The 22,482-nt window shown below is 45.6% G+C and overlaps 1 protein-coding gene across 2 annotated transcripts in view; it reads left to right on the top strand.

Annotated features, from left to right (window-relative positions):
- Positions 1-22,482, top strand: part of SCAI (suppressor of cancer cell invasion) — a 1,468,821-nt gene that overhangs the window by 1,196,815 nt on the left and 249,524 nt on the right. For both annotated transcript variants that reach the window (XM_073600351.1, XM_073600352.1), the window contains exon 15: positions 21,062-21,235. In XM_073600351.1, the coding sequence (XP_073456452.1) occupies positions 21,062-21,235 (174 nt within the window). The remainder of the gene's footprint in view (positions 1-21,061; positions 21,236-22,482) is intronic.

Raw genomic sequence — 22,482 nt, forward strand, 5'->3', positions numbered from 1 at the left:
TCCACGCTTGCTGCAGACACAACATCTTTTTTGGGGGGGTTCGTTGGGTAGGGGTACTCAGGAGGACATAAAGAAAATGCCTCTCATGCAGCCGACTGCATTTGGTTGGGGATGTGAATGGGGGAAGTACGGGCGCTGCAGAAGTGGTGGGTTCCTAATTATTAGGATTGGCGAATGCAGCAGGAAGGGCACTATGGGCAAGACGGGCCTGTGTTTGTCTTCTTCTTGGTGGCAGCGGGACACTACTTGTGCTTGCCACCTCACCAGCTTGAACTGCACTTATGGGACTCGCCACGTCACCAAGTGTTACTGCAGTGCTGGTTTGACCACGACCGGGGTGTACTAGGCCGCTGGTGCTTGCCAGTTCACCAAAACGCTACCAAAAAAACTGTTAGCGATCGCAGGGATCAGGCCTGACTCTGCGAACGCTGCAGTTATGCGTTTAGTGTTTTGTAAGTGACAGTGATCGATCGATACTGCACTTGGGTGGGGTGGGCTGGGCTGGGCCAGGCGGAGGGGCAAAATGCAGGTGCTAGCAGGTATCTGGGCTGATCCCGCTAACACTGCGTTTTTGGGAACCCTAAACTGCTGGGGACGCCAGTATAGATCTGATCGGATCAGATATTGATCCGATCAGATACTATACCACTAAGGGAGGCGTATGCTGCGTGCATGGGTGTTAGCGGTACTGGCGCTAACCTGACGCTGCCTGGGGCTGGTGCTTGCCAGTTCAGCAAAACACTACCAAAAAAACTGTTAGCGATCGCAGGGATCAGGCCTGACTCTGCGAACGCTGCAGTTATGCGTTTAGTGTTTTGTAAGTGACAGTGATCGATCGATACTGCACTTGGGTGGGCTGGGCTGGGCCGGGCGGAGGGGCAAAATGCAGGTGCTAGCAGGTATCTGGGCTGATCCCGCTAACACTGCGTTTTTGGGAACCCTAAACTGCTGGTGACGCTAGTATAGATCTGATCGGATCAGATATTGATCCATACAGATACTATACCACTAAGGGAGGCGTATGCTGCGTGCGTGGGTGTTAGCAGTACTGGCACTAATCTGACGCTGCCTGGGGCGACGCATATAACCGCCGGGCGATCAGGGGGCTAAACCTTTATTTGGTAATAAACGGCAAGTGCCCTGACACTATAAAAAATAAACAAACTAACCAGCGTCAACCGTAACAGTTATACGGTGATCAGTGGTGAAAGGGTTAACTAGGGGGCAATCAAGGGGTTAAAAGCTTTATTAGATAGTATATGGGGGTCCCTGTCGCTATAAAACGCTGACGGCGAACCTAAATATTTACGTCCCTAACTAGCGTCACCAGCGACACTAATACAGCGATCAGAAAAATGATCGCTTATCGACACTGGTGATGGGGGTGATCAAGGGGTTAAAACTTTATTAGGGGGGCTAGGGGGGTATCCTAGACCTACAGGGGGCTAACAGTAACTGACCTAACACTTCTAACTGTCACAAACTGACACCATGCAGTAATCAGAAAAAAAAAAAAACACTGCTTGGTGTCAGTTTGACAGGGGGGAGAGGGGTGCTTGGGGGGGATCGGGAGGGCGATCGGGGGGGGGATCGGGGGTGTAAAGTATGCCTGGCATGTTCTACTGTGTGTGTGTGTATGTTTTGTGCACTCACATGTCTTCTCTCCTCAGCGCTGGAACGGAAACTGCCAAGCCGAGGAGAGATGACATCACATCCTCTGCCTGTGTGTACTATACAGAGGCAGAGGATGTTTCTCATTGGCTGGGAGCGATCGCGAGGGGGGGGGCCACGATCGGATGGCCTCCCCCTCATCACGGAACGCTCCCAGACAAAAGCCGACCACCGCTGGCACCGGGGGGGGGGTCCGATCGGACCCCCCGCCCGCGGGAAGGCAATCACGTACCAGGTACGTGATTTTGCCTGCCGGTGCCGCTCTGTTCACGTATATATGCGTGAGGCGGTCGGCAAGTGGTTAAGTTAATAAATAACAAATATTTTTACATTTTAAATTTGCGTCTTTTTGAAAAATGGTGAAAACGGACATAAGTAAAAATTTCTCCAAAAATTTGGAGGTTTCATTGTTCAACTTACAGCTTTAAGATTTGGTAAAAGACCCCCAAAACCATATATTTTCTGAAAGCACATGGCCAGTAGAATAAAAAAAAGGTTCTATCATACCACGATATTTGCGCAAATGTTTATTAAATCAAAATTTTTGCTAAAAATACAATAAAATCATCATTAGATTCATGCATGGCAAAATTTACACAATTCCTGCTAAATTCCTACTAAATATAAAAATTAAAACTGTATTTAAACTGTGTTAATAAATAACAAATATTTGTACATTTTAAATTGCACCTTTTTGTGAAATGGTGAAAACTGAAGGTGCGCAAAACTGGAATAAAAGCTATTTACTCTAAAAAGCTGAAGGGTTACCATTTTTTCCTTACAACTTTCAGGATTTGTAAAAACCATAGATTTTCTTAAAGCACATGAGCTGTAGAACAAAAGAAAGTGCTACTGATTTTAATGCAGAGAGGACACAGACACAGCCCGCTGGTCTTTATGGGGAGGTCGGATGGAAACGGACCGCCTGTCCATTTCCATCGGATACCATCCGATCTGCTAGATGGATGGGGGTTGGAATCCCCATCCATCTGTTTTTAGTGGACTGGATCGGATCGGATGCAGGCAGGTGTAAACTGACACATGTCCATTTACATCAGCCTCTCCATAGAGAACAATGGGTGGTCCGATAGGGTCCGCCTGTAAAAAGGACAGGCAGACTTCATCGGTGTGCTTGTGTCACGTGGACCACGTACCTGATGTGAGACTGAAGTAGTGGGGAGGCCTCCCTTGCACCTCGGGTCATTAATGCCTCTGGAGATGGAGGCATTAATGACAGAGACTTGGTGGGGGACACCTAGTGGCAGGGGTGTCAAGGGTGCAGAGCACCGTGCTAGCCTTAGTCCAGGATCAGAGCTGAGGTCAAGTCCAGTTGGGCAACGAAGCATAAAAGGGTTAATCAGAAGAAGAATGGTCGAGATCCAAGCCGGTGTCGGTTCCAATCTGGCAGCTGAGTACAAAAGGAGCAAAGAAGTAGAATGGTTAAGGTACAAATCCGAGGTCAAAGGCAAGCAGCAATCAAGAGTAGTCAAACAGGTTTCCAGGTCACAACAGGTTCAGACAGATCACACACTAGCACAGGATCATATATGGTCTTGTAATCCAGCTGTGCCTTGGCCATGGTATCCTTTAGGAGCTCTAAGTTGTTGTTTAGAAACTCCACTCTGTTCCAGAGAGCCGGGACCAAAGCTGAAGTGGGTCGGACAGGGGAAAAAGAAGGGGGGTACCCCAGGTTGGCGTAGAACAGTGACTGCTTAGTGGTAGAATGTATTGTGTTGTATGTGAATTCTGTGCAAGTAGGGACACCTAATTGTCTTGGACAAGGGTAGAGAAGCAACAAAGTTACTGTTCAAGAGTTTGGTTCGTGCGTTCCGTTTGTGCATTGGTCTGAGGGTGGTAGGCCGATGGGTAGTGGTTCTCGATGTCTAGAGCAAGGCAGAACTCCTTCCAGAATTTAGAGGTGAATTGGACCCCACGATCCGATACAATATTGCTGGGGACCTCATGGAGGCGTATGATCTCCTTGATAAAAGCCTGAGCTGTTTCTAGGGCGGAAGGAGTGCCAATCATAGGAATAAAATGAGCCATTTTTTAAGGCGGTCCACAACAACATATATGGATGTAAACCCATCAGAGGGTGGTAGCTCCACTATGTAATCTATGCTGATCTGTTCCCAGGGTCTGGAGGGAACAGGCAGGGGGCGTATGAGACACCATGATTTATTATTTTCCGTTTTGCTGTGATTGCATACCGGGCAGGAATTGACGTAAGCTTGGCAGTCTGCCTTGAGGGTAGGCCACCAAAAGGCTCGCAAAAGCAGATCGGTGGTTTTGGTCACCCCAAAATGCCCTGCTAACTTGTTGTCATAGCAGACTTTGAGCACAGGAACTCTCAGTTGAAGGGGCACAAACACAGCATGGTCATGGAAGAAAAGTCTGTCCTTTTCTTGCAGATGTTCTCCTGAGGGCAATTGGTCTAGAGAGGAAGCCAGTTTAATTCTGGACAAGAGGTCATCCATAAGTAGGAAGAAATTATAGGCAGGGAGTATTGCGTCCGTTGTTGGCGAGTTATCTGATGTGGGATACATGCGGAATAGAGCATCAGGTTTACAATTCTTGGATCCTGGACGGTCTGTGATATGCAGTTGAAATCGGGTGAAGAAGAGAGCCCATCTGGCTTGTCAAGGTCTGAGACGTTTAGCTGTACGGAGGTATTCCAAATTCCTATGATCAGTGTAGACAAGTATAGGGTGCGAGGAGCCTTCCAATAGATATCGCCATTCTTCCAGGGCCAGTTTAATAGCAAGGAGTTCCCGGTCCCCTACATCATAGTTCCTTTCGGCTGGGGAACAACTTCCTGGAAAAGAAGGCAACAGGATGCAAGATGGCTGTGGTTTTGTGGCGCTGAGAAAGGACTGCCCCAACCACAATCTCTGAAGCATCGTAAGGCAGGGCTGGGTCATGATGACAAAGGACCAGGGCAGAGCTGAATTGCTTCTTGAGTTTGTCGAAAGCCGTTTGTGCTGAGCGGGACCACAGAAAACGGCTGTTTTGCTTGGCGAGTTGTGTGATAGGTGAAATTATTGATGAGAAGCCTTTGATGAATCTTCTATAAGAATTGTGGAATCCCACGAACCTCTGGGCGCTTACAGTCCGAGGGTACTGGCCATTCAAGAACTACAGCTACCTTCTGGGGGTCCATGGAGATGCCAGAAGTCGAAATAATGAGGCCAAGGAATTGTATGATCTTTCTCAAACTCACATTTTTCAAGCTTGGCGTAGAGTTTATGGGCTCGGAGGCGAAAAAGGGCTTTTCGCATGTGGATGTGATGTGCCTCGAGGGAAGGTGAAAAACAAGGATGTTATCTAAGTACGCAATCATAAAGAAGTCAAGAAAAACCCGGAAGATGTCGTTCACCAAGTGTTGGAAAGTTGCTGGGGAGTTACACAGCCCAAATGGCATGACCAAATACTCAAAATGGCCAAACCTAGTACGAAAGGCCGTTTTCCATTCATCGCCCTCTCTTATCTGTATTAAATTGTAGGCCCCCCCTAGGTCCAATTTTGAGAAGACCTTAGTGGTGCAGAACCTCTAAATGAGCTCAGGGACTAGAGGCAAGGGGTATCGATAATGGATGGTGATACTGTTTAATTCTCTGTAGTCGATACAAGGTCTTAAAGAATGGTCCTTGTTTTCCACAAAGAAGAATCCAGAGCCAGCAGGAGAGGTAGAGGGCCGGATGAACCCTTTCCTAAGATTGTCATCAATGTATTTTTGGAGGTCTAATTCAGGCTCAGAAAGTGGAAAGATCCTCCCAAATGGTATTGCAGAACCAGGAAGAAGCTCAATGGGGCAATCATATGGCCGGTGAGGCGGCAGGGATTCAGCCCCCTTCTTGTCAAAGACGTCCAGGAAGTCTCTAAGTCTGGGGGAGAAGAGTGTTGTCATCTGTGGAAAGGGGTTGAACCATCAAACAGGCAAACAGGCTCGTTGTGGGAAACAGTGGTGTAAGCAGTAGCTGAAAGACACAACTTCAGTGGACCAATCAATCTGTGGCTGGTGCTGTCGAAGCCACGGTAACCCCAAAATAACCGGAAACATGGGGGAAGAAATCACGTCAAGCCAAAGATATTCCCGATGGTCTGCTTCGGTGGTGGACAATATGAGGGTGGTCTCATGGGTTATGGAAACCGAGGTTGGTGTGGAGCCATCTGCCAGATGATCGGTAAATGGCTGGCGCTTCTTGCAAAGCGAGATTCCATACTTTTTGGAGAAGTGGATTTCAATAAAGCAGCTGCAAGCCCCAGAGTCAATAATGGCTGCTACTCGGATTATCCTTCCCGGTATCTGCAAAGAGAGGCAGAGTGTGAGATGTGAGGATTTAACAATGTACGGTAAAACAGATGGATGTTCGATCCACTTCTTTGGGCTAATGGGAAATCCCTAAAGAAAGTAACCCGCTCCACCACAATACAGACATAAATTGTTCAGGTGACGGCGTTTTCGCTCTTTGGGTGTGAGGGGTGCACAAACTAAGCCGAGTTGCATTGGTTCTGCGTCATGAATTTGGGTTGATGCATGGGTCTCAGGGGTCCTCAAGTGTGGAGCCATGGGTACTCGTGGGAGCATCCATGTGGGACGGGCCATACCGGATCGTTCCCTATGACGTTCTATGAGTCTGCGATCAAGCTGGATAGCCAACTTAATTGTAGGTTCCAAAGTATCAGGGAGCCCCACTCTTGCTAATTTGTCTTTGAGGGGCTTGGACAGGCCCAAGCAAAACTGATGGTGCAAGGCAGCGTCGTTCCATGCAGTGTCTGCAGCCCACTTGCGGAATTCTGTTATGTAGTCCTCAACAGGGTGTTTCCACTGTTGTAGAGAGGTCAACACTGTTTCGGCCATGGTGGTTCGTTGTGGGTCATCATAGAGGATTGCCATGCCATTGAAGAAAGAAGACCGTGAGTGCAATATAGGACTCTCCCTTTCCAATAACTGATGAGCCCATGCTTGAAGGTCTTCTGTAAGTAAGGCTACTACGAACCCGACCTGTGTATACTCTGAAGAGAAGGTCCTAGGCTGTAAGGTAAAGTATAGCCGACAGGCATTCCTGAAAGCTCGGAACTTGTGGCGAACCCCTGAAAGCGTTCCCACATAGGAACCCGTGTTTCAGGAGCTGGAGTAGAGATGGGCTGCTCCATACCCATAACAGGTGGTTCCGCAGGGCACAGAACTGAGGGATTGGCCATTGCAGTCAGCTGAAAGTACCCCTCTTGTATGGACGTCAGGACCTGAGACGCAGAGGCCAGAGTAGTGGGGAGGCCTCCCTTGCACCTTGGGTCCTTAAAGCCTCTGGAGATGGAGACAGAGACTTGGTGGGGACACCAAGTGGCAGGGTTGCCAAGGGTGCAGAGCACTGTGCAAGCCTTAGTCCAGGTTCCGAGCCGAGGTCAAGTCCAGTTGGGCAACGACGCATAAAAAGGTTAATCAGATGAAGAATGGTCGAGATCATACACTAGCACAGGAACAGGGGGATAATCCAGCAATTTGGCAGTGTCTGGGCTGGGCTTATATAGGGAAGTTTGAGGTCACTTCCTGTGCACCTCCTAAGCATTTTCCCGCCTTTTCCCATTAGGTTGATGTCACTTCCTGTGCGCCTCCTGTGTATTTTCCCGCCTTTTTCCATCTGGTTGAGGTCACTTCCTGTGCACGTCTTGGCCATTTTCCTGCCCTTTTCCATCAAGTCTTCTGTGCAGGTGTGGGTTGGCGCCCTGAGGCATCTTTGGCACATGCTCAGTTGGCACGGATTTCCTTTTGCGGCAAGGTGCCATTGGTGCATGCGTAGTAAGCCGTGGACTCTTACAGCTTGTGTGAAAGGGGCCTAAGGCCTTGTTCACACAGGGCATACACAGCGTACCTTTATAGGGATGCATAGGTGTTCCGTGCATCTCTGTGCAGGCAGTCCTATTGATGTAATTTGGGATGTAGCAACTGCACGAACAGAGCCGTTGCTCCCAATTTTACATCTATGTAGGTTTGCATGCATGTCCCTGAGCTCACACTGCCTATGTTCGGGGTCCTGTACCCACACCCACACGGATGTCAGATTGGGAACAGCAGCTATGCCTGAGCAGCAGTTGCACCCCAATTGACATAAATGGGACTGCCTGTATGGGTAAGCACAGAACACCTGTGCATCCCTGTGTGGGTAAACGTGGCCCTACATGGGCGTACGCTTTAGTATGCCACATGTGAACGATGTTTTAGTAGCAATTTTGCAGGAATTTTGTTGTGTTGTGTTTATGTGCACTATTTTATTTTAGTGTATTTTAGCGAAAATATTGTTTTGAAAAACATTTGCGCAAATATCGTGCAGCCTTAAAAATCAGTAGCACTTTTTTTTTTACCCTACAGGTCATGTGCTTTCAGAAAATGTCTAGTTTGTGGGGTCTTTTCAAATTCTGAAAGCTGTAAGTAAAAAATGGTAACCTCCAGATTTTTTGAGTAAAATTGTTTTTATTTACAGTTTTGCGTACCTTCAGTTCTCACCATTTCACAAAAAGGTGCAATTTAAAACATACAAATATTTGTTATTTATTAACTTAATACAGTTTTTTAACTTCTATATTTACTAGGAATTTAGCAGGAATTGTGTACATATTGCCCTGTATGAATCCACTATTAATGATTTTAGTGTATTTTTTGCGAAAATATTGTTTTGATAAACATTTGCGCAAATATCGCGCTGCCTTAAAAATCAGTAGCATCTTCTTTTTATTCTACTGGCCATGTGATTTCAGAATATATGGTTTGGGGGGTATTTTACAAATTCTGAAAGCTATAAGTGAAAAAAGAAAGCCTACAGTTTTTCTAATAAACTTTTGCGTACGTCCGTTTTTCACTATTTCTAAAAAAGGCACAATTTAAAATTTACAAATACTTGTTATTCATTACCTCAATACAGGTTAAGCTTTTATATTTAGTAGGAATTTTGCAAAATGTGCCGTGTTTTTATCTGCTAATAATAATTTTAGTGTATTTTTAACAAAAAATATTGGTTTGATAAACATTTGCGCAAATATCATTGTGCCCTAAAAATCCGTAGCACCTTATTTGTATTCTACAGAGCAGTGGACAGAGCATTGGCCAGTGTAGTGAACAGAGCAGTGGTCAGTGTAGTGGACAGAGCAGTGGATAGTGTAGTGGTCAGTGTAATGGACAGTGGAGTGTAGTGGACAGAGCAGTGGTCAGCGTAGTGTAGTGGTCAGGGTAGTGGACAGAGCAGTGGTCAGTGTAGTGGTTAGTGTAGTGTAGTGGATAGTGTAGTGATCAGTGGAGTGGAGTGGACAGAGCAGTAGGTAGTGTAGTGGACAGAGCAGTGGTCAGTGTAGTGATCAGTGGGGTGTAGTGGACAGAGCAGTGGTCAGTGTAGTTGTCAGTGTAGTGGATAGTGTAGTGGTCAGTGTAGTATAGTGGACAGTGGAGTGGACAGAGCAGTGGTCAATGTAGTGTAGTGGACAGAGTAGTGTAGTGGTCAGGTAGGTCAGTGTAGTGTAATGGACAGAGCAGTGGTCAGTGTAGTGTAATGGACAGTGTAGTGGGCAGAGTTGTGTAGTGGTCAGGTAGGTCAGTGTAGTGTAATGGACAGTGTGGTAATCAGTGGAGTGGAGTGGACAGAGCAGTGGTCAGTGTAGTGTAGTGGACAGAGCAGTGGTCAGTGTAGTGTAGTGGACAGAGCAGTGGTCAGTGTAGTGAACAGAGTAGTGGTCAGTGTAGTGGACAGAGTAGTGTATGGCCAGGTAGGTCAGTGTAGTGGACAGAGCAGCAGTGGTCAGTGTAGTCTAGTGGACAGTGTAGTGGACAGAGTAGTGTAGTGGTCAGTGTAGTGTAATGGACAGTGTAGGAATTGGGTAGTGTAGTGGTCAGGGTAGTGGACAGGTAGGACAGTGTAGTTTCCAGTATAGGAAGCAGGTAGGTTAGTGTAGTGGTCAGGTAAGTCAGTGTTGGAATCGGGTAGGTTAGTGCAGTGTAGGAATCAGGCTGGTCAGTACTATTGTAGGAAGGGACTCAGGGAGTGCTAAAAGCCTACAGGTTAGGGGGCACAAATTACTTGCCTTGCCCCGGGTGCTGACAACCCACGCTACGCCACTGCCTGGCTTTTTCAACTGTAAAAGCTGTTTTACCAACCATGAGAATGGGAGGCATTTGAAGTTGGTGATTTTCCATCTGAAAGGGAGAGGGATCACTGAATGCACACGAAGAGGTGTTTGGAAGGAGTGGAGATTAATATAAAGGAGGACTGCACTGAATTTTTGTTAAGGAGCAGTGGCACATGGGTGTACAAGGAACACTGGGTGTGGTATTTTATATGGACTTATTTTGAGATAATTTTATAGAAATATTATTTTTTATTTGCATTTTCACAGCGCTACTTTTAAAGTGAATCGCTGATACTTTATATGTTTTTTGTATATTTGCAGTATATGTTGACAGCAGTGAAACCCATTTACATCAATACACATGTATTTTTCCACTTAATTTGTGATTTAAATACTTATCTTTTTATTAAAGATAAGTAATAGTTTTATAGCACAGAGTTTCTTTTCACACTACAATATATATTTTCCATCTTTTGTTTTTTCTGCATTGCTCTTATCTGATGTATGAGAATCATTGGGGATTCTTAAAGGAAGGTTGGCTGATAGCATCTGTGAGTCTGTATCCATAGCTGAGTATCTGTGGGCTGCATTATTGACCATATTGGTCTGGTGAGTGCATAATTTGCATGGTGGAGCACAGTGATTTAAAGATTTTGTCACAATTTTTTATGGACACAGTGATTGCATTTTCATACCTCCCTTTTTTTTGAACGTCAGAATGAGGGACACTTGATTGAGGAAGTGATCTACGGCACGCATAGCCACAGAAAAATGTGGGTGTGGCCAAACACTTAACAGTGGAACGAGCTTAACGTGTGTGTTTAACAAAACCTTGGCTTCCCAGTACCTCTACAGAGGTCAGCAGGGCAGGGCCCATGGGTCAGTATGGCAGAAGAAGGGTCACAAAGTCAGAGGACAGGGATCAGCTGGACGGAGGACAGGGAGTCAGTAGGGAAGGGTACAAGTGTCAGCAGTATGGAAGACAGGAGTCAGAGCAGGGTAGAGGGGTCAACAGGAAGGAGGACAGGGTACAGGGGTCAGCAGGATGGAGGACAGAAGTCAGTAGGGCAAGGTACAGGGCTCAGCAGGACAGGAGTTAGTAGAGCAGTGTACAGGGGTCAGCAGGATGGAGGACAGGAGTCAGAGAAAGGTACAAGGGTCAGCTGAACAGAGGACAGGAGTCAATAGGGCAAGGTACAGGGGTCAGCAGGATGGAAGCTGGAGTCAGTAGGCAAGGGCACAGGAGTCAGTAGGGCAGAGTACAGGGGGTCAAAACCCTCTCCCATTCTTCCTCTTAACCAAAATCCCCCTATCCCGCTCCAAGCACAAACCCCCCATTCCTTCTAGCTAACATCCCCCCCCCAATTAACCTTCTCTGCACAAATAGCCCCCCTTCCACAAACCTCTCTCCCTCCTGTCATACCAGTGTTCCTCTATACAGCACATGACACTGGCCAGATCCTTAGATCAGATTTAACGCTGTATGGTTACCGCTCTGCCCAATCCACATTTTCTGCTGCTGGAAGATGAGCAACTCTTGGAGGACATAGGGGGTGCTAATCATATTGTGTACAGTCCAATCTACGGATCAGGTGTCACCTGCCATATGCAGGATCGCTGAAATGACAGGAGAGGGAGAGCACAACCTCTGTCACTTCTCTCAGCGGCCAGATACGCTATCTATGGGCGTATCAAGAAATCAGTGGGCCTGTGTGCAAAATAAAAAGGGGACCCTAGGCATTGATAAAGAATTAAATGTGCCAAAAAAGTGGGCATGGTTTATACTGCACTAAATATTGGATGTGGCTTAAAGGTGATGTGGTTAAATTGAGTCTGAGATGACTTGCATAGTGAAGAATGTGGTAATGTTAAATAGGGAATGTACAGTGTGAAGTGTATGGCGGTGGGTAGTATGTGCAGGAGAGGGGTTTCGAGTATATGGTTGTGGGTATTATGTGCAGGAAAAGAGTACGGCGTGTATGGCGGTGGGTAGTATGTGCAGCATGGTGTGAGGAGTTCTTTATTCTTATATTTTTTTGCAATGTAATTTTTTATTTTTTTTTTTACTTTTTTTCAAAATGCTTTTTGGGGGCCATTGGATGTGTCAGTAGAGCAGTATTTTTTTTTTTTATTATCTTATTTTTTACACTCTAAAACCAAAAGTAAAAAATCACAAATTGCAAAAGTCCACTTCCCCTCAGCGCTCCGTAATAAATCTGATATTGCAGTGTGAAAAATAGCCGCTACTATAAGGTAGATAACATAAACAAAAGATGCTTAAAATCAGAGGGAATGTAAGCACTAGCAGCGCTAAAGAAATGAATAGGTTCAGTCCATGTATTGAAAACACACATAAAAATCATGAATTCTTCATAGCTGAGATAAAAAACTGCTGGTAATCCGGGTCAGGTTAATTAGTCCCATCATCACACCTCGTGGGGCTTCTCACCCCGTGGATATTAAACTCATCAGACAAAGTCAGTGACAAAACGCGTTAGGCCATGTCCACACGTCAACTACTCAGACGTACGAGTGTGAAGCTCAACCCGGTTATTGCTGCGACTGATGCAATCTAGGAGCTGTGAGAATAACACGCGGTCTGAGGTGCTATTGTTACATTCCAATATGATTTTTATGCTTTGTAAGTGCAACTCTTTGGCGGGTCATTTTAGAAATAAACTTGTTTAACAGAATCACGCTATGAGATTGCTTTTTTCATATGTACACGTTGAGAGTGTCCACTGAAGTGGGGCAATCTATCCTAAGTAGTAGTCTGGCTATCTGCTGATGCAAGGAGGCTTGTTTATAACTATCACAGTGATATATAGAAGTCGCAGTTTCTTTTCAATCTCTGGTGAGTTTAATATCCACGGGGTGAGGAGCCCCATGAGGTGTGGTTATGGGACTAATTAACCTGACAGATTACCAGCAGTTTTGTTTTTTATCCCAGCTATGAAGAATTCAGGATTTTTATGAGTGTTTTCAATACATGGACTGAACTTATCCATTTCTTTAGTGCTGCTAGTGCTTACATTCCCTCAGATTTTAGGCATCTTTTGCTTATTATTTTTTACTTTTTCTCACAAGGCTTTGGGGGTAGTGGACAGTTGGACAGTGTCAGTAAGGCATTGGACAGTGTCAGTAGTTTTTTGTTTTTATTATTTTCTTTTCTTTTTTTTTTTACAATTGTATTTATTTATTTTTTAATTTAATGATTAATATTTTTTTTCACACTGCTTCTGTGGCTGGGGGGGGGGGGGGGGTAGTGGATGGTGTAAGTAGAGCAGTGGCTGGTGTCAGTAGTTTATTTTTGTTTTTTACAAATTATAATTTTTTTTACAATTTTATTTATTTCTTATTTTTTCATTTTTTTCACAATGCTTTTTTTGGGGATGTTGGGGAAGTGGACTGTGTCAGTAGTTTTTTTATTTTTATTCAATTTTTTTTACAATGTTTTTAATTATTTTATACAATTTATTTTTTTATTATTTTTTTTTAATCAGCCATGTTTGGGGGCTTTGGTGAGATATCAGGGGTCTAAACGACATCCCCCCTTTGAGACAGAGAAAGGGACTGAGGACAGAGATTCCCCAATCCTTTTCTCTGTAGCCTCAGCTGCACTGAAGATGACTGAAAAGGAGACAGAGGCTTCTGTTCATTCATAAACTGAACCTCAAAAACACAGTTTGAGTTATGAATGGACAGTCGGTTATCCGAAAAGGACCCTTTCTCCACTCTCCATCCTGACAGTTCCCCGCAGCAGCCGGCAGGAGAGGAGGGAAGCTGACAGCGCTGTGGAGGATGAAGGGGGGCCGGAGGAAGACACGGGGGGGCAGAGGACACATGGGGACAGTCAGGGATGCTCAGTGCAGTGGTGGGGGCAGTTACAAGCACTGATCTCTCTGTATAGCATTCAGTCAAGCAGCTGAAAGCTGTGGGAGGGAGAGGAGGAGAAGCAGCTGCCTGCTGCTTCATTGAAAGCTATGAAGGAAGATTGGTGTAGGCCACCCCACCACCCCCATAGATCTTTCTTGCCCCCCCTTGTCAGCGCTGGGCTCTCAGCCCTTCCTTCTCTGTGCTCAGGTTGCTCAGCTGTCGGTTAATTGCCAGTATTCATCATCCCACAGTGTCTCACCTGTTGATCATCTTCTACTCATCAGTCAAGCCCACAGCCAGCCCCTTCTGGCTATATAAACTGCCTGGTTCATTTCTTCAATGCCTTAGCTAGAGACTCTCTGCTGTGTTCCTGTTGAAGACTTGCCTGGCTGATGTCCCTTCTGGTTCTTAAACCTGTCTGCTGCCTCTGACCACGCTGATCTCTGGCTTCCAGATTTCCTAACTTGTTCTGACTACCCGATTTGGCTACCGAACCCTGGCTATGCTTTGACTAAGTGTACCAGTTGTACCATTTTATTAAAAGGTGTGATTTTTACTGCATTTTGTGTCTCAGTCTGTTTCATGGTTCCTGACAGTGGGTAAAGGCCATGAATTCAAAAGATGCAGGCAATCCACCTAGTGGTAATATTTTTTTCAGGTTGAGTGAGCAGGATGACCGCATGGATCAGTTTGCCATAGCGTTACAGATGCTCCTGATTTGCACTGCTCACCTTGATCCTCCCACTGTGGCTGTTCCAGTACAACCTGTGTTGCAGGCCATCCCTGATGCTGCTCCAGTCTCTGTGCAGGCACCCTCCTCGAATATTATCTCTGTAAGAGGTATGTCTTTTGCCACTCCGCTTTCCCAGCGATATGGGGGCGATCCAGTTCAATGCAGAGGGTTTCTCAACTAGGTTGGGATATACTTTGAGATGCTGCCCCAGGCGTTCCCCATGGACAGAAGCAAAGTAGGCTTCATCATTTCTTTACTTTCTGATAGAGCCTTGGCCTAGGCAAACTCTCTATGGGAGATGCAAAAACCCATTGTCCTGAGTTACCAAGAGTTTGTGGCTTCCTTTAAAAGGGTATTTGATGTTCCCGCACGCTCCACTTTTGCTGCCAAGAGCCTCTTGTCCATTAAACGGTGTACGAGAACTGTTGCCGGTTACGCCATTGAATTCTGTACTCTGGCAGCAGAAGTCGCTTGGAACAATGAGTTGATCATGTTTGCTATTCTTATTGACTCCAGACTTCGAGAGAGATCTTCCTTTAAGGAGTGCTTGCGGAAGCCTCCTGTATGTTTGGCGCTGAGCTTTGCAGTCCCACCCTTGCCTCCCGTGCCTCCTGGTACCAAGTCTGCCAGTGAAGTAGAACCCATGCTGTTGGGATTCACAAGTCTCTCTGCCGATGAGAGGGCCTTTAGGAGGAGGGAGAGATTGTGCCTTTATTGTGGCCAGGGAGGTCACTTCTTGAAGTCTTGCCCTACCCGTCCGGGTAAACGCTTGCACCTGAGGTCCTGTAGGGGACAGACCTTAGGTAGCGTTAGGTCCCCAGTTACCTGGAAGAATAAGCCTCTAGTTTCGGTTATCCCTTCGTGGTCTGAGTCGTCCATTGATACACAGGCTCTAATCGACTGGGGCTGCAGACCAGTTCAAAGACAGTGCTTTGTGTCTAAGCACTCGATTCAACTGCAGCTTCGTGCCACTCCACTTGCCATTGAGGCTATTGATGGGAGATCTCTACAGCCTACCCATGTGACTCATGAGACTGCTCCGTTGACCATGGCCGTATGGGCTCTTCACCATGAGATAATCTAATTTCAAATAATTTCCTCTCCCTATTATCCGGTGGTTATTGGTTATCCTTGGTTACAGAGGCACAACCCCCTCTTTTGATTGGCTTCGTGCTGAGGTTCTTTCCTGGTCGCCACAATGCAGTAAGACATGTTTTCGGAAAGTGGCTAAGGTCTTGTACACCTCTTCCCTCTCCTCGCCAGAGGAGTACCGCGAATGAGGTCCTTGACAAGGGAAGGGTCAAGCCGGTAGTTTGCCTCCACATCGGTCGTATGATTGCGCAATTGACCTTCAACCTGGTGCTGTTTCCCCGTGGCCTGGTTTACCCCTTGTCTGTCTTGGAGGATAAAGCTATGGAGGACTATGTTGCTGAGGCACTTTCGAGGATTCATCCACAAATCCTGGTCTCCTACTGGTGCTGGCTTCTTTGTGAAAAAGAAGAGTGGCGAACTGAGACCTTGTATTGATTCTAGGTGTCTTAATCGCATCATGATTAAGAATGCCTACCCGATTCCCTTGATTATGGAATTATTTGACCGCCTCAAGGGAGCACTGGTTTTCACAAAGCTCGATCTGAGAGGGGCATACAATCTTGTGAGGATCAAGGACTGCGACAAATGGAAAACTGCATTTAACACCAGGACATTACAAATACCTCGTAATGCCAAAAATTAATAGTGAGGTTATTCCCGCGCTATCAGGTATGAAAAATATCTAGAATCAGAAAAGCTGCTTGCACCGAATCAGGTACTCATCAGACCTTAGAAGTAATTAAATATAAGTGGGTGGTGCTGCACTACTCCTAAATAAATAGACTAAAAAACCTAGAGTTCCATCAGTGGTGGATGCGCTGCAGGTCCTCTCCCACAGACCATCCCACGGATCACCGTCACACGCTTGCCGTTTCCAAACCCATCTCCGGAGCATCTCCCTGGGTAGTCCCCGCTGCGAGGTCCCTGGCTGGTGGACAGCTCCATACCTCTGGCACCCTGGACATCTGGCCACCCTGCCCCAGCAGTGGAGGAGGTAACAACTTGGATGGGGAATAGGAATTATGTAATGCCCAACTTGACAGTAACAAAACCAGGGACAACCTCCTTCCTATATACAGCTCCACTTGATCCTCCTGTTTATTCAATTTTTATGTGAGTACCGTATTATTTTAAATAAAAGCTACTATTTTACCAAAACGGAATCACACTATTGGGATCCCTCTTGCTTTGTCACCTTACATACTCCCTTGCCTTACACCTGAGGAACCATACCCCGGACCTAGGACTGTGAGGGATGCGCTGGAGCCCATAGGTGGACACCACTAAAGGCTTATTGGTCATATGCTTTTGCCCTATTACCTCAAGGTAAGGGGCCATTACCCACTTGTGTGTGTGTACACGAAGATGCACATGATGTGATCCATTCTGAGCACCTTAATCGCAATAATTGCATGTTAGGACATTGCTGTCACTTTTTTGAATTAATAGATGGACTTTTCTGGTGGAGCACTTTGAATGTTATTTTGGGATTATTTTTGTTGAATTTGTTTGGATGTAGTTTTGCACGCTGTCACTTTATGTGATGCATGTTTTCAACTTGTTTTGAGATCCATGCTGTATTCATTTGGATACACTGCTGCACATTGTCACCTTATGTATTGCTTTTTTTTTTGCACACATGTTCTATTTTTATTTGCACTTTATTAAGAAGTTTTTATTTCACTTATTATTAGTGAGCTAAGTGTTATGGTGATATACTATAAATTTATGGTTTTTATGTACACGTTTTCACATTTATGATACATTTCAATTATTATTTCACTTTTTTTTTTGGCCATTGCCATCTACCACCTATATTGATTTTATTTTTGTGATGTAAGATTTGATCATAATCTATTTACTCATATACTCTACTTTTTTTAGTCTATTTATTTAGGATTAGCGCAGCACCACCCACTTATATTTAATTACCTCGTAATGCCGTTTGGTCTTTGCAACGCTTCTGCAGTTTTTCAGGAGTTCATCAACTATGTCCTCCGAAATATTTTGCAGCAATGTGTGGTGGTTTATCTCGACGATATTCTCATATATGCTAAATCCCTAGAGAGCCACCACACAGATGTCTCCAGTCTACTACAAAGGCTGAGAGATAATAACCTGTATTGTAAGTTGGAGAAGTGCGAGTTCCATCGTGAACAGGTTAAAATTCTGGGTTGTGACTTTTCTACTGGTGGTTTTTCAATGGACCTAGAGAAATTATCTGCAGTTCTACAGTGGCCTCGACCTGTAGGTCTACGTTCGTTACGACATTTTTCTTGGCTTTGCCAATTATTATTGGAAGTTTATTCGAAACTTCTCTTCTCTGGTCAAACCCCTGACTGACCAGAAAGGATGGTAACCCACAGAATTGACTCCGGATTCCATTAAAGCATTTGAGTCTCTCAAGGCTGCCATTGTTTTAGCTCCTGTGTTGGCACATCCTGATCCTATGCTACCCTTCCTTCTTGGAAAGATAGGGTATTCCTTAGTGCAATTAAAACTCCTCCTTTTTTATGACCCGGCGTGCATGCCACAAACACATAGTCTTTATGTGAGCATTTGGAAGCTTTGGATTCCTGAAAGTGAGTCTCCTGGACACACAGAATGTCTGCCCTGTGTTTCTTGGCCTCTGCCCACATGGAGAGCCTTTTTGCGGGGTGGTTCAGACCCCTGGCATTGATGGATAGGCAGTTAATGGGGATGGTGTTGGAGAGTCTTCAGTGCTATGCAATGCAAATACTCACTGTGACCAAGGTTGGAGTCCAGAGAGGTAGGGTAGATTCTGGCTAAGTCCAGGGCGTGATGAGAGTTCACTGCTGGTCAGTGTGCTTCAAACATAGAACGAGTAACATTAAAATAATAGAGAAAAAACAGAGTTAATGGTGTAAATTCAACGAACGTAGTAAGAAAAGGATCCATAAACCGATCCATGTGCAGACATAACTGCTATCAAGGTTCTAGAGGGGAGGGATTATAACTTGGAACCCCTGTGTCCGGAGAGAACTGATTGACATAGGATGGGCTTAACTCACGTGCTTCCACCGGCATTTTTCTTGGAGGAACGTTTGCGTGAGACCACCTGCCAGTCCTCTTGTAGTGAATTAGGTGTAGAAGCAGGAGCAGCTGGCAGAGCGTGGTCAGGCAATATGCCCCATTGGCGTAGTGCAGCAATGGCTTCATCCAGCGTGGAAATCAGTACCGAGATGCCATTGTGGGTAACAGAAAGCTTGGCTGGATACTTCCATTTATGAATGATGTTATGGTTCCTCAGAGCCTTGGTTATTGTCGCCAGGTTGTGACGTTGTTGAAGTGTATATCTAGACAGGTCTGGGAGCAATTGTAGTTCAGCATACTGTGGGTGTCTGGCGTCGATTCTGCGTGAGGTCGTTAGGATTTGTTCCTTAACATGGTAGTAATGCACCCCGAGCAACACATCTCGGAGTGTTTTCTAGAAGGAAGAAGGGTTAGGGAATACGGTGGATGCGATCCACAATGAGGTCCTGAGGTGACAGGGATGGCAATAAGGTGGAAAATAGCGCCTGGGTATATGACAGTAGCTGCGTAGCAGGTATGGATTCAGGGATCCTCCTAATCTTAATGTTGTTCCTTCTGGAACGGTCTTCCAAATTTGCTACTTTGTTTTTCAACCATGCAATTTCCTCATTGTGGTTGTTATGGGTGTAACGAGCCCCTACTCGCTCGGTTCCACTCTCCCGACACTCCTCTGCGGCTATTGAATCAGATTGCAGATCGCAACGTCTGATGGTTCGGTCATCCGTTGCTCCGGGATTCTAACTACAGCTATGTGCTTGTGATAGCTCAGAACAAAACACCAGGCAGGCTGTATGTAAGTTCAAACAGGAATCCCACTTTCAGTGGGCCTCCTACAACCCATACCTAATGGTCTTGGACCCACCTGTCTATGGATTTTATTGTGGAGTTACCCAACTTCGAGGGCAACACAGTTATTCTTATGGTGGTTGACTGGTTCTCAAAAATGTTGCATTGTATTCCACTAAGGAATGTGCCCACATCCAAGCAACTGGCGTCCATTTTTGCTCGGGAGATCTTTCAGTTACATGGGCTACCCAAGGTTATCATCTCTGACAGGGGTAGCCAGTTTGTCTCCAGGTTTTGGCGAGCCTTTTGTGCACAGTTTGGAATTGAGCTTTCCTTCTCTCTGCATCACCCTCAGTCCAATGGGGCCGCAGAACGAGCCAACCAAGCCTTGAAGCGGTTTCTATGCTGCTATATTTCTGACCACCATAACAACTGGTCAGACCTCCTACCTTGGGTGGAGTTTGCTCACAATAGTGCCGATGTCTCCGTTTATGGCGAATTATGGTTTCCAACCATCCATATTGCCTGACTCATTTGTTCCTCAAAGAATTTGTGCATTAGAGGAGCATCTCCGCTATCTTCGTTCCACTCAGGTGCAGGTCCAAAAGTCCTTGCAACGTGCCAGTGAGAGGTACAGGCTCCATGCTGACCACCGACGCCTACCAGCGCCTTTCTACCAGGTTGGGGACAGGGTCTGTCTGTCAACCCAGTGGCTTACGCATTAGACCTTCCTTCTAACATGCGTATTTTGAATGTTTTAATGTCTCCTTATTAAAACCTTTGGTGTGCAACCGCTTCAGGCAAGCCACTGGAGCCAAGTGCTCCACTCCAGGACAAAGCCTTGATTCTCAAGGACTTGGATCAAATCTTGGGACAGTTCCTGCAAATCTGGGACGGTTGGGAGGTATGCATTTTTATGCTTGGCCGCATGTTTGTGATTTCACTTTTATTTCATAAGGCTAGCTCCTACTCTTGTTTGTATTTATATACTTGTAAGAGTTATTGAGCAGCAGCCTGAATAAGATTAATAGGCACATACTGAGTTGGGGTTGGCACCCTCTTATTTTCTTCATCTCCCCTCAGCTGTGTCATGTGACTAGAGCCGAGGAGGAGCCTTCCATTGGCTTTGAACAGCCGCTGTCACTGGCAGAAGCAGCACTGCAATGCCTATAATGCTATAGTACTACAGTACTGCTTCTCCCTGTTTGACCGCACTGTGCAACATAAAAAGGAAAAAAATAAAATTAAGTTAGCCAACTGGCACCCACAAAGTGCCAGTACCTGATGTGGACTGCATCCCCTAATCATTTTAAATGGCACCCTGACATACTAAGGGAACAAAACACTGACACATATGCATTGCAGCATACCACAATACGTGTCAGAGATGCTGCATAACCATTGTTTAGTGCAGGGATATGCAATTAGCGGACCTCCAGCTGTTGCAAAACTACAACTCCCATCATGCCTCTGCCTATCATGCTTGTGGCTGTTGGAGTCTTGCTATGCCTCGTGGGACTTGAAGTTCTGCAACACCTGGAGGTCCGCTAATTGCATATCCCTGTTTTTTTTAGTCCATTCTGTGCATTAGTCTATTGTGTTCTGAGGGGACACAATATGTGTTAAAAACAACACACAGAAACAAAGAAGTGTGAATGGTCTTTAATTGTTCGATAATTTACTTTTTATTATAGATCAGTATAAAATTGTAACTTGTTTTCTTTTCTCTTGCAGACCTCTCTGAACGTGGGAGTCTTTTTACCCTGTTTTTAAATAACCCACTGATGGCTTTCCTGTTCATCTCTGGCCTTTCCAGTATGCGCAAAGGCCTTTGGGACAAGTGCCAGGAGCACCTACGGAAAATCAACAGGGATATTGCTCAGCTTCTGACACACTCTCGATCTATAGGTGAGAAATGGGATAGTATACCTTTGTATGGTCTCTGACTTTGAACAGTAACTAATAATTTATGCAGAAATGTTTTTTTTTTCCTTTTATCATTCATTGAGGGACGCAGGAAGTCCTAAATTGTGTGTTATACAGCCATCGACAGGAGGACTGGACACGGGAAAGCAATAAACCTATATGCTGGCTCAGGGTATAATGCCTCCTCTTGCAAAAATAGCTCAGCTTATTGTTAGTTCTGTTGTTTTAAAGATCAGCTTGTGATTTTTCTGGCAGAATATTTTTTTTTTTCTTCGGTCAAGACTCAACAGCTGCTGGTTATTCCTCACTGACTCACAGCTATCTGGCATGGTTGTCTTCAGCCTGGAGCCATGATTGTGGGGTGAGCCAAGAAGTGACCCTTGGACCCTGGGCTCTGCTTGGGGGCTTTCTAGACTAGTTCTGGTTAAGTTAGCTGCAGTACTCTTTCCAGGTCCATAGCCACTGGCATTCCCTCTGTGTTTGCCCTGTCTCTGAAGACTCAGTTAATGAGAAAGCAATTTGGGCTGGCACTAGGAGTTGCCTTGATTCTATTAGATGCTGGGTGCCATTGTTTCCCCGTTTCCCCACAAATTTGATGTGGAAGGGGTTAACACAGAGTGCCGGTGTCATTCCACTGGGAACGTGTCGCATGTGCACTCTCATTCCCACCGAACAGTGTTGAGGAAGCATCTCCCTGCTGTTGCTCCTTCTGCAAGATAGAACTTTTATCTTCATTCTGTGTAGCTGTCTGTCTGTGGTGACTTTGGTAACCTTCAGCCACCCAAGCTTTTGGTCACCTGTTTGTCACCTGCTGTACAGCTGTATAGGTTTTGTGAGTACTTGAGGCCCTACCTGTGACCTTAAGCCTATGTTTTGCATACAGATCTGCAGTTACAACAGTTCCCCCAGCTACTTCTCCACTAACTGATCAGGAACTGCTTGCAGCACTCCCCCTTATATGGTGACATTTGTATCTTAGCCTTAGGACTCCCTTTTGGTTTCATTGGATGTGGCTGGGTTCTCTACCCTTTTGGATGAAGTTTATACAACTGCAGGTAATTTACCTGCAGCCTTAGTCACCTGAGCCTTTTATAATTCTGGGTTGCTTGAAGTGGTTCTAAAGGCAGAAGGTTTTTTATCTTAAATTCTATGCATTAAGATAAAAAAAAAACTTCTGTGTGCAGCAGCCCCCCCTAATACTAACCTGAGCCCCATCTCCCAGCGATGTT

Source organism: Aquarana catesbeiana, linkage group LG09 (genome assembly GCF_042186555.1).
Source record: "Aquarana catesbeiana isolate 2022-GZ linkage group LG09, ASM4218655v1, whole genome shotgun sequence".
NCBI classification, from domain to species: domain Eukaryota; kingdom Metazoa; phylum Chordata; class Amphibia; order Anura; family Ranidae; genus Aquarana; species Aquarana catesbeiana.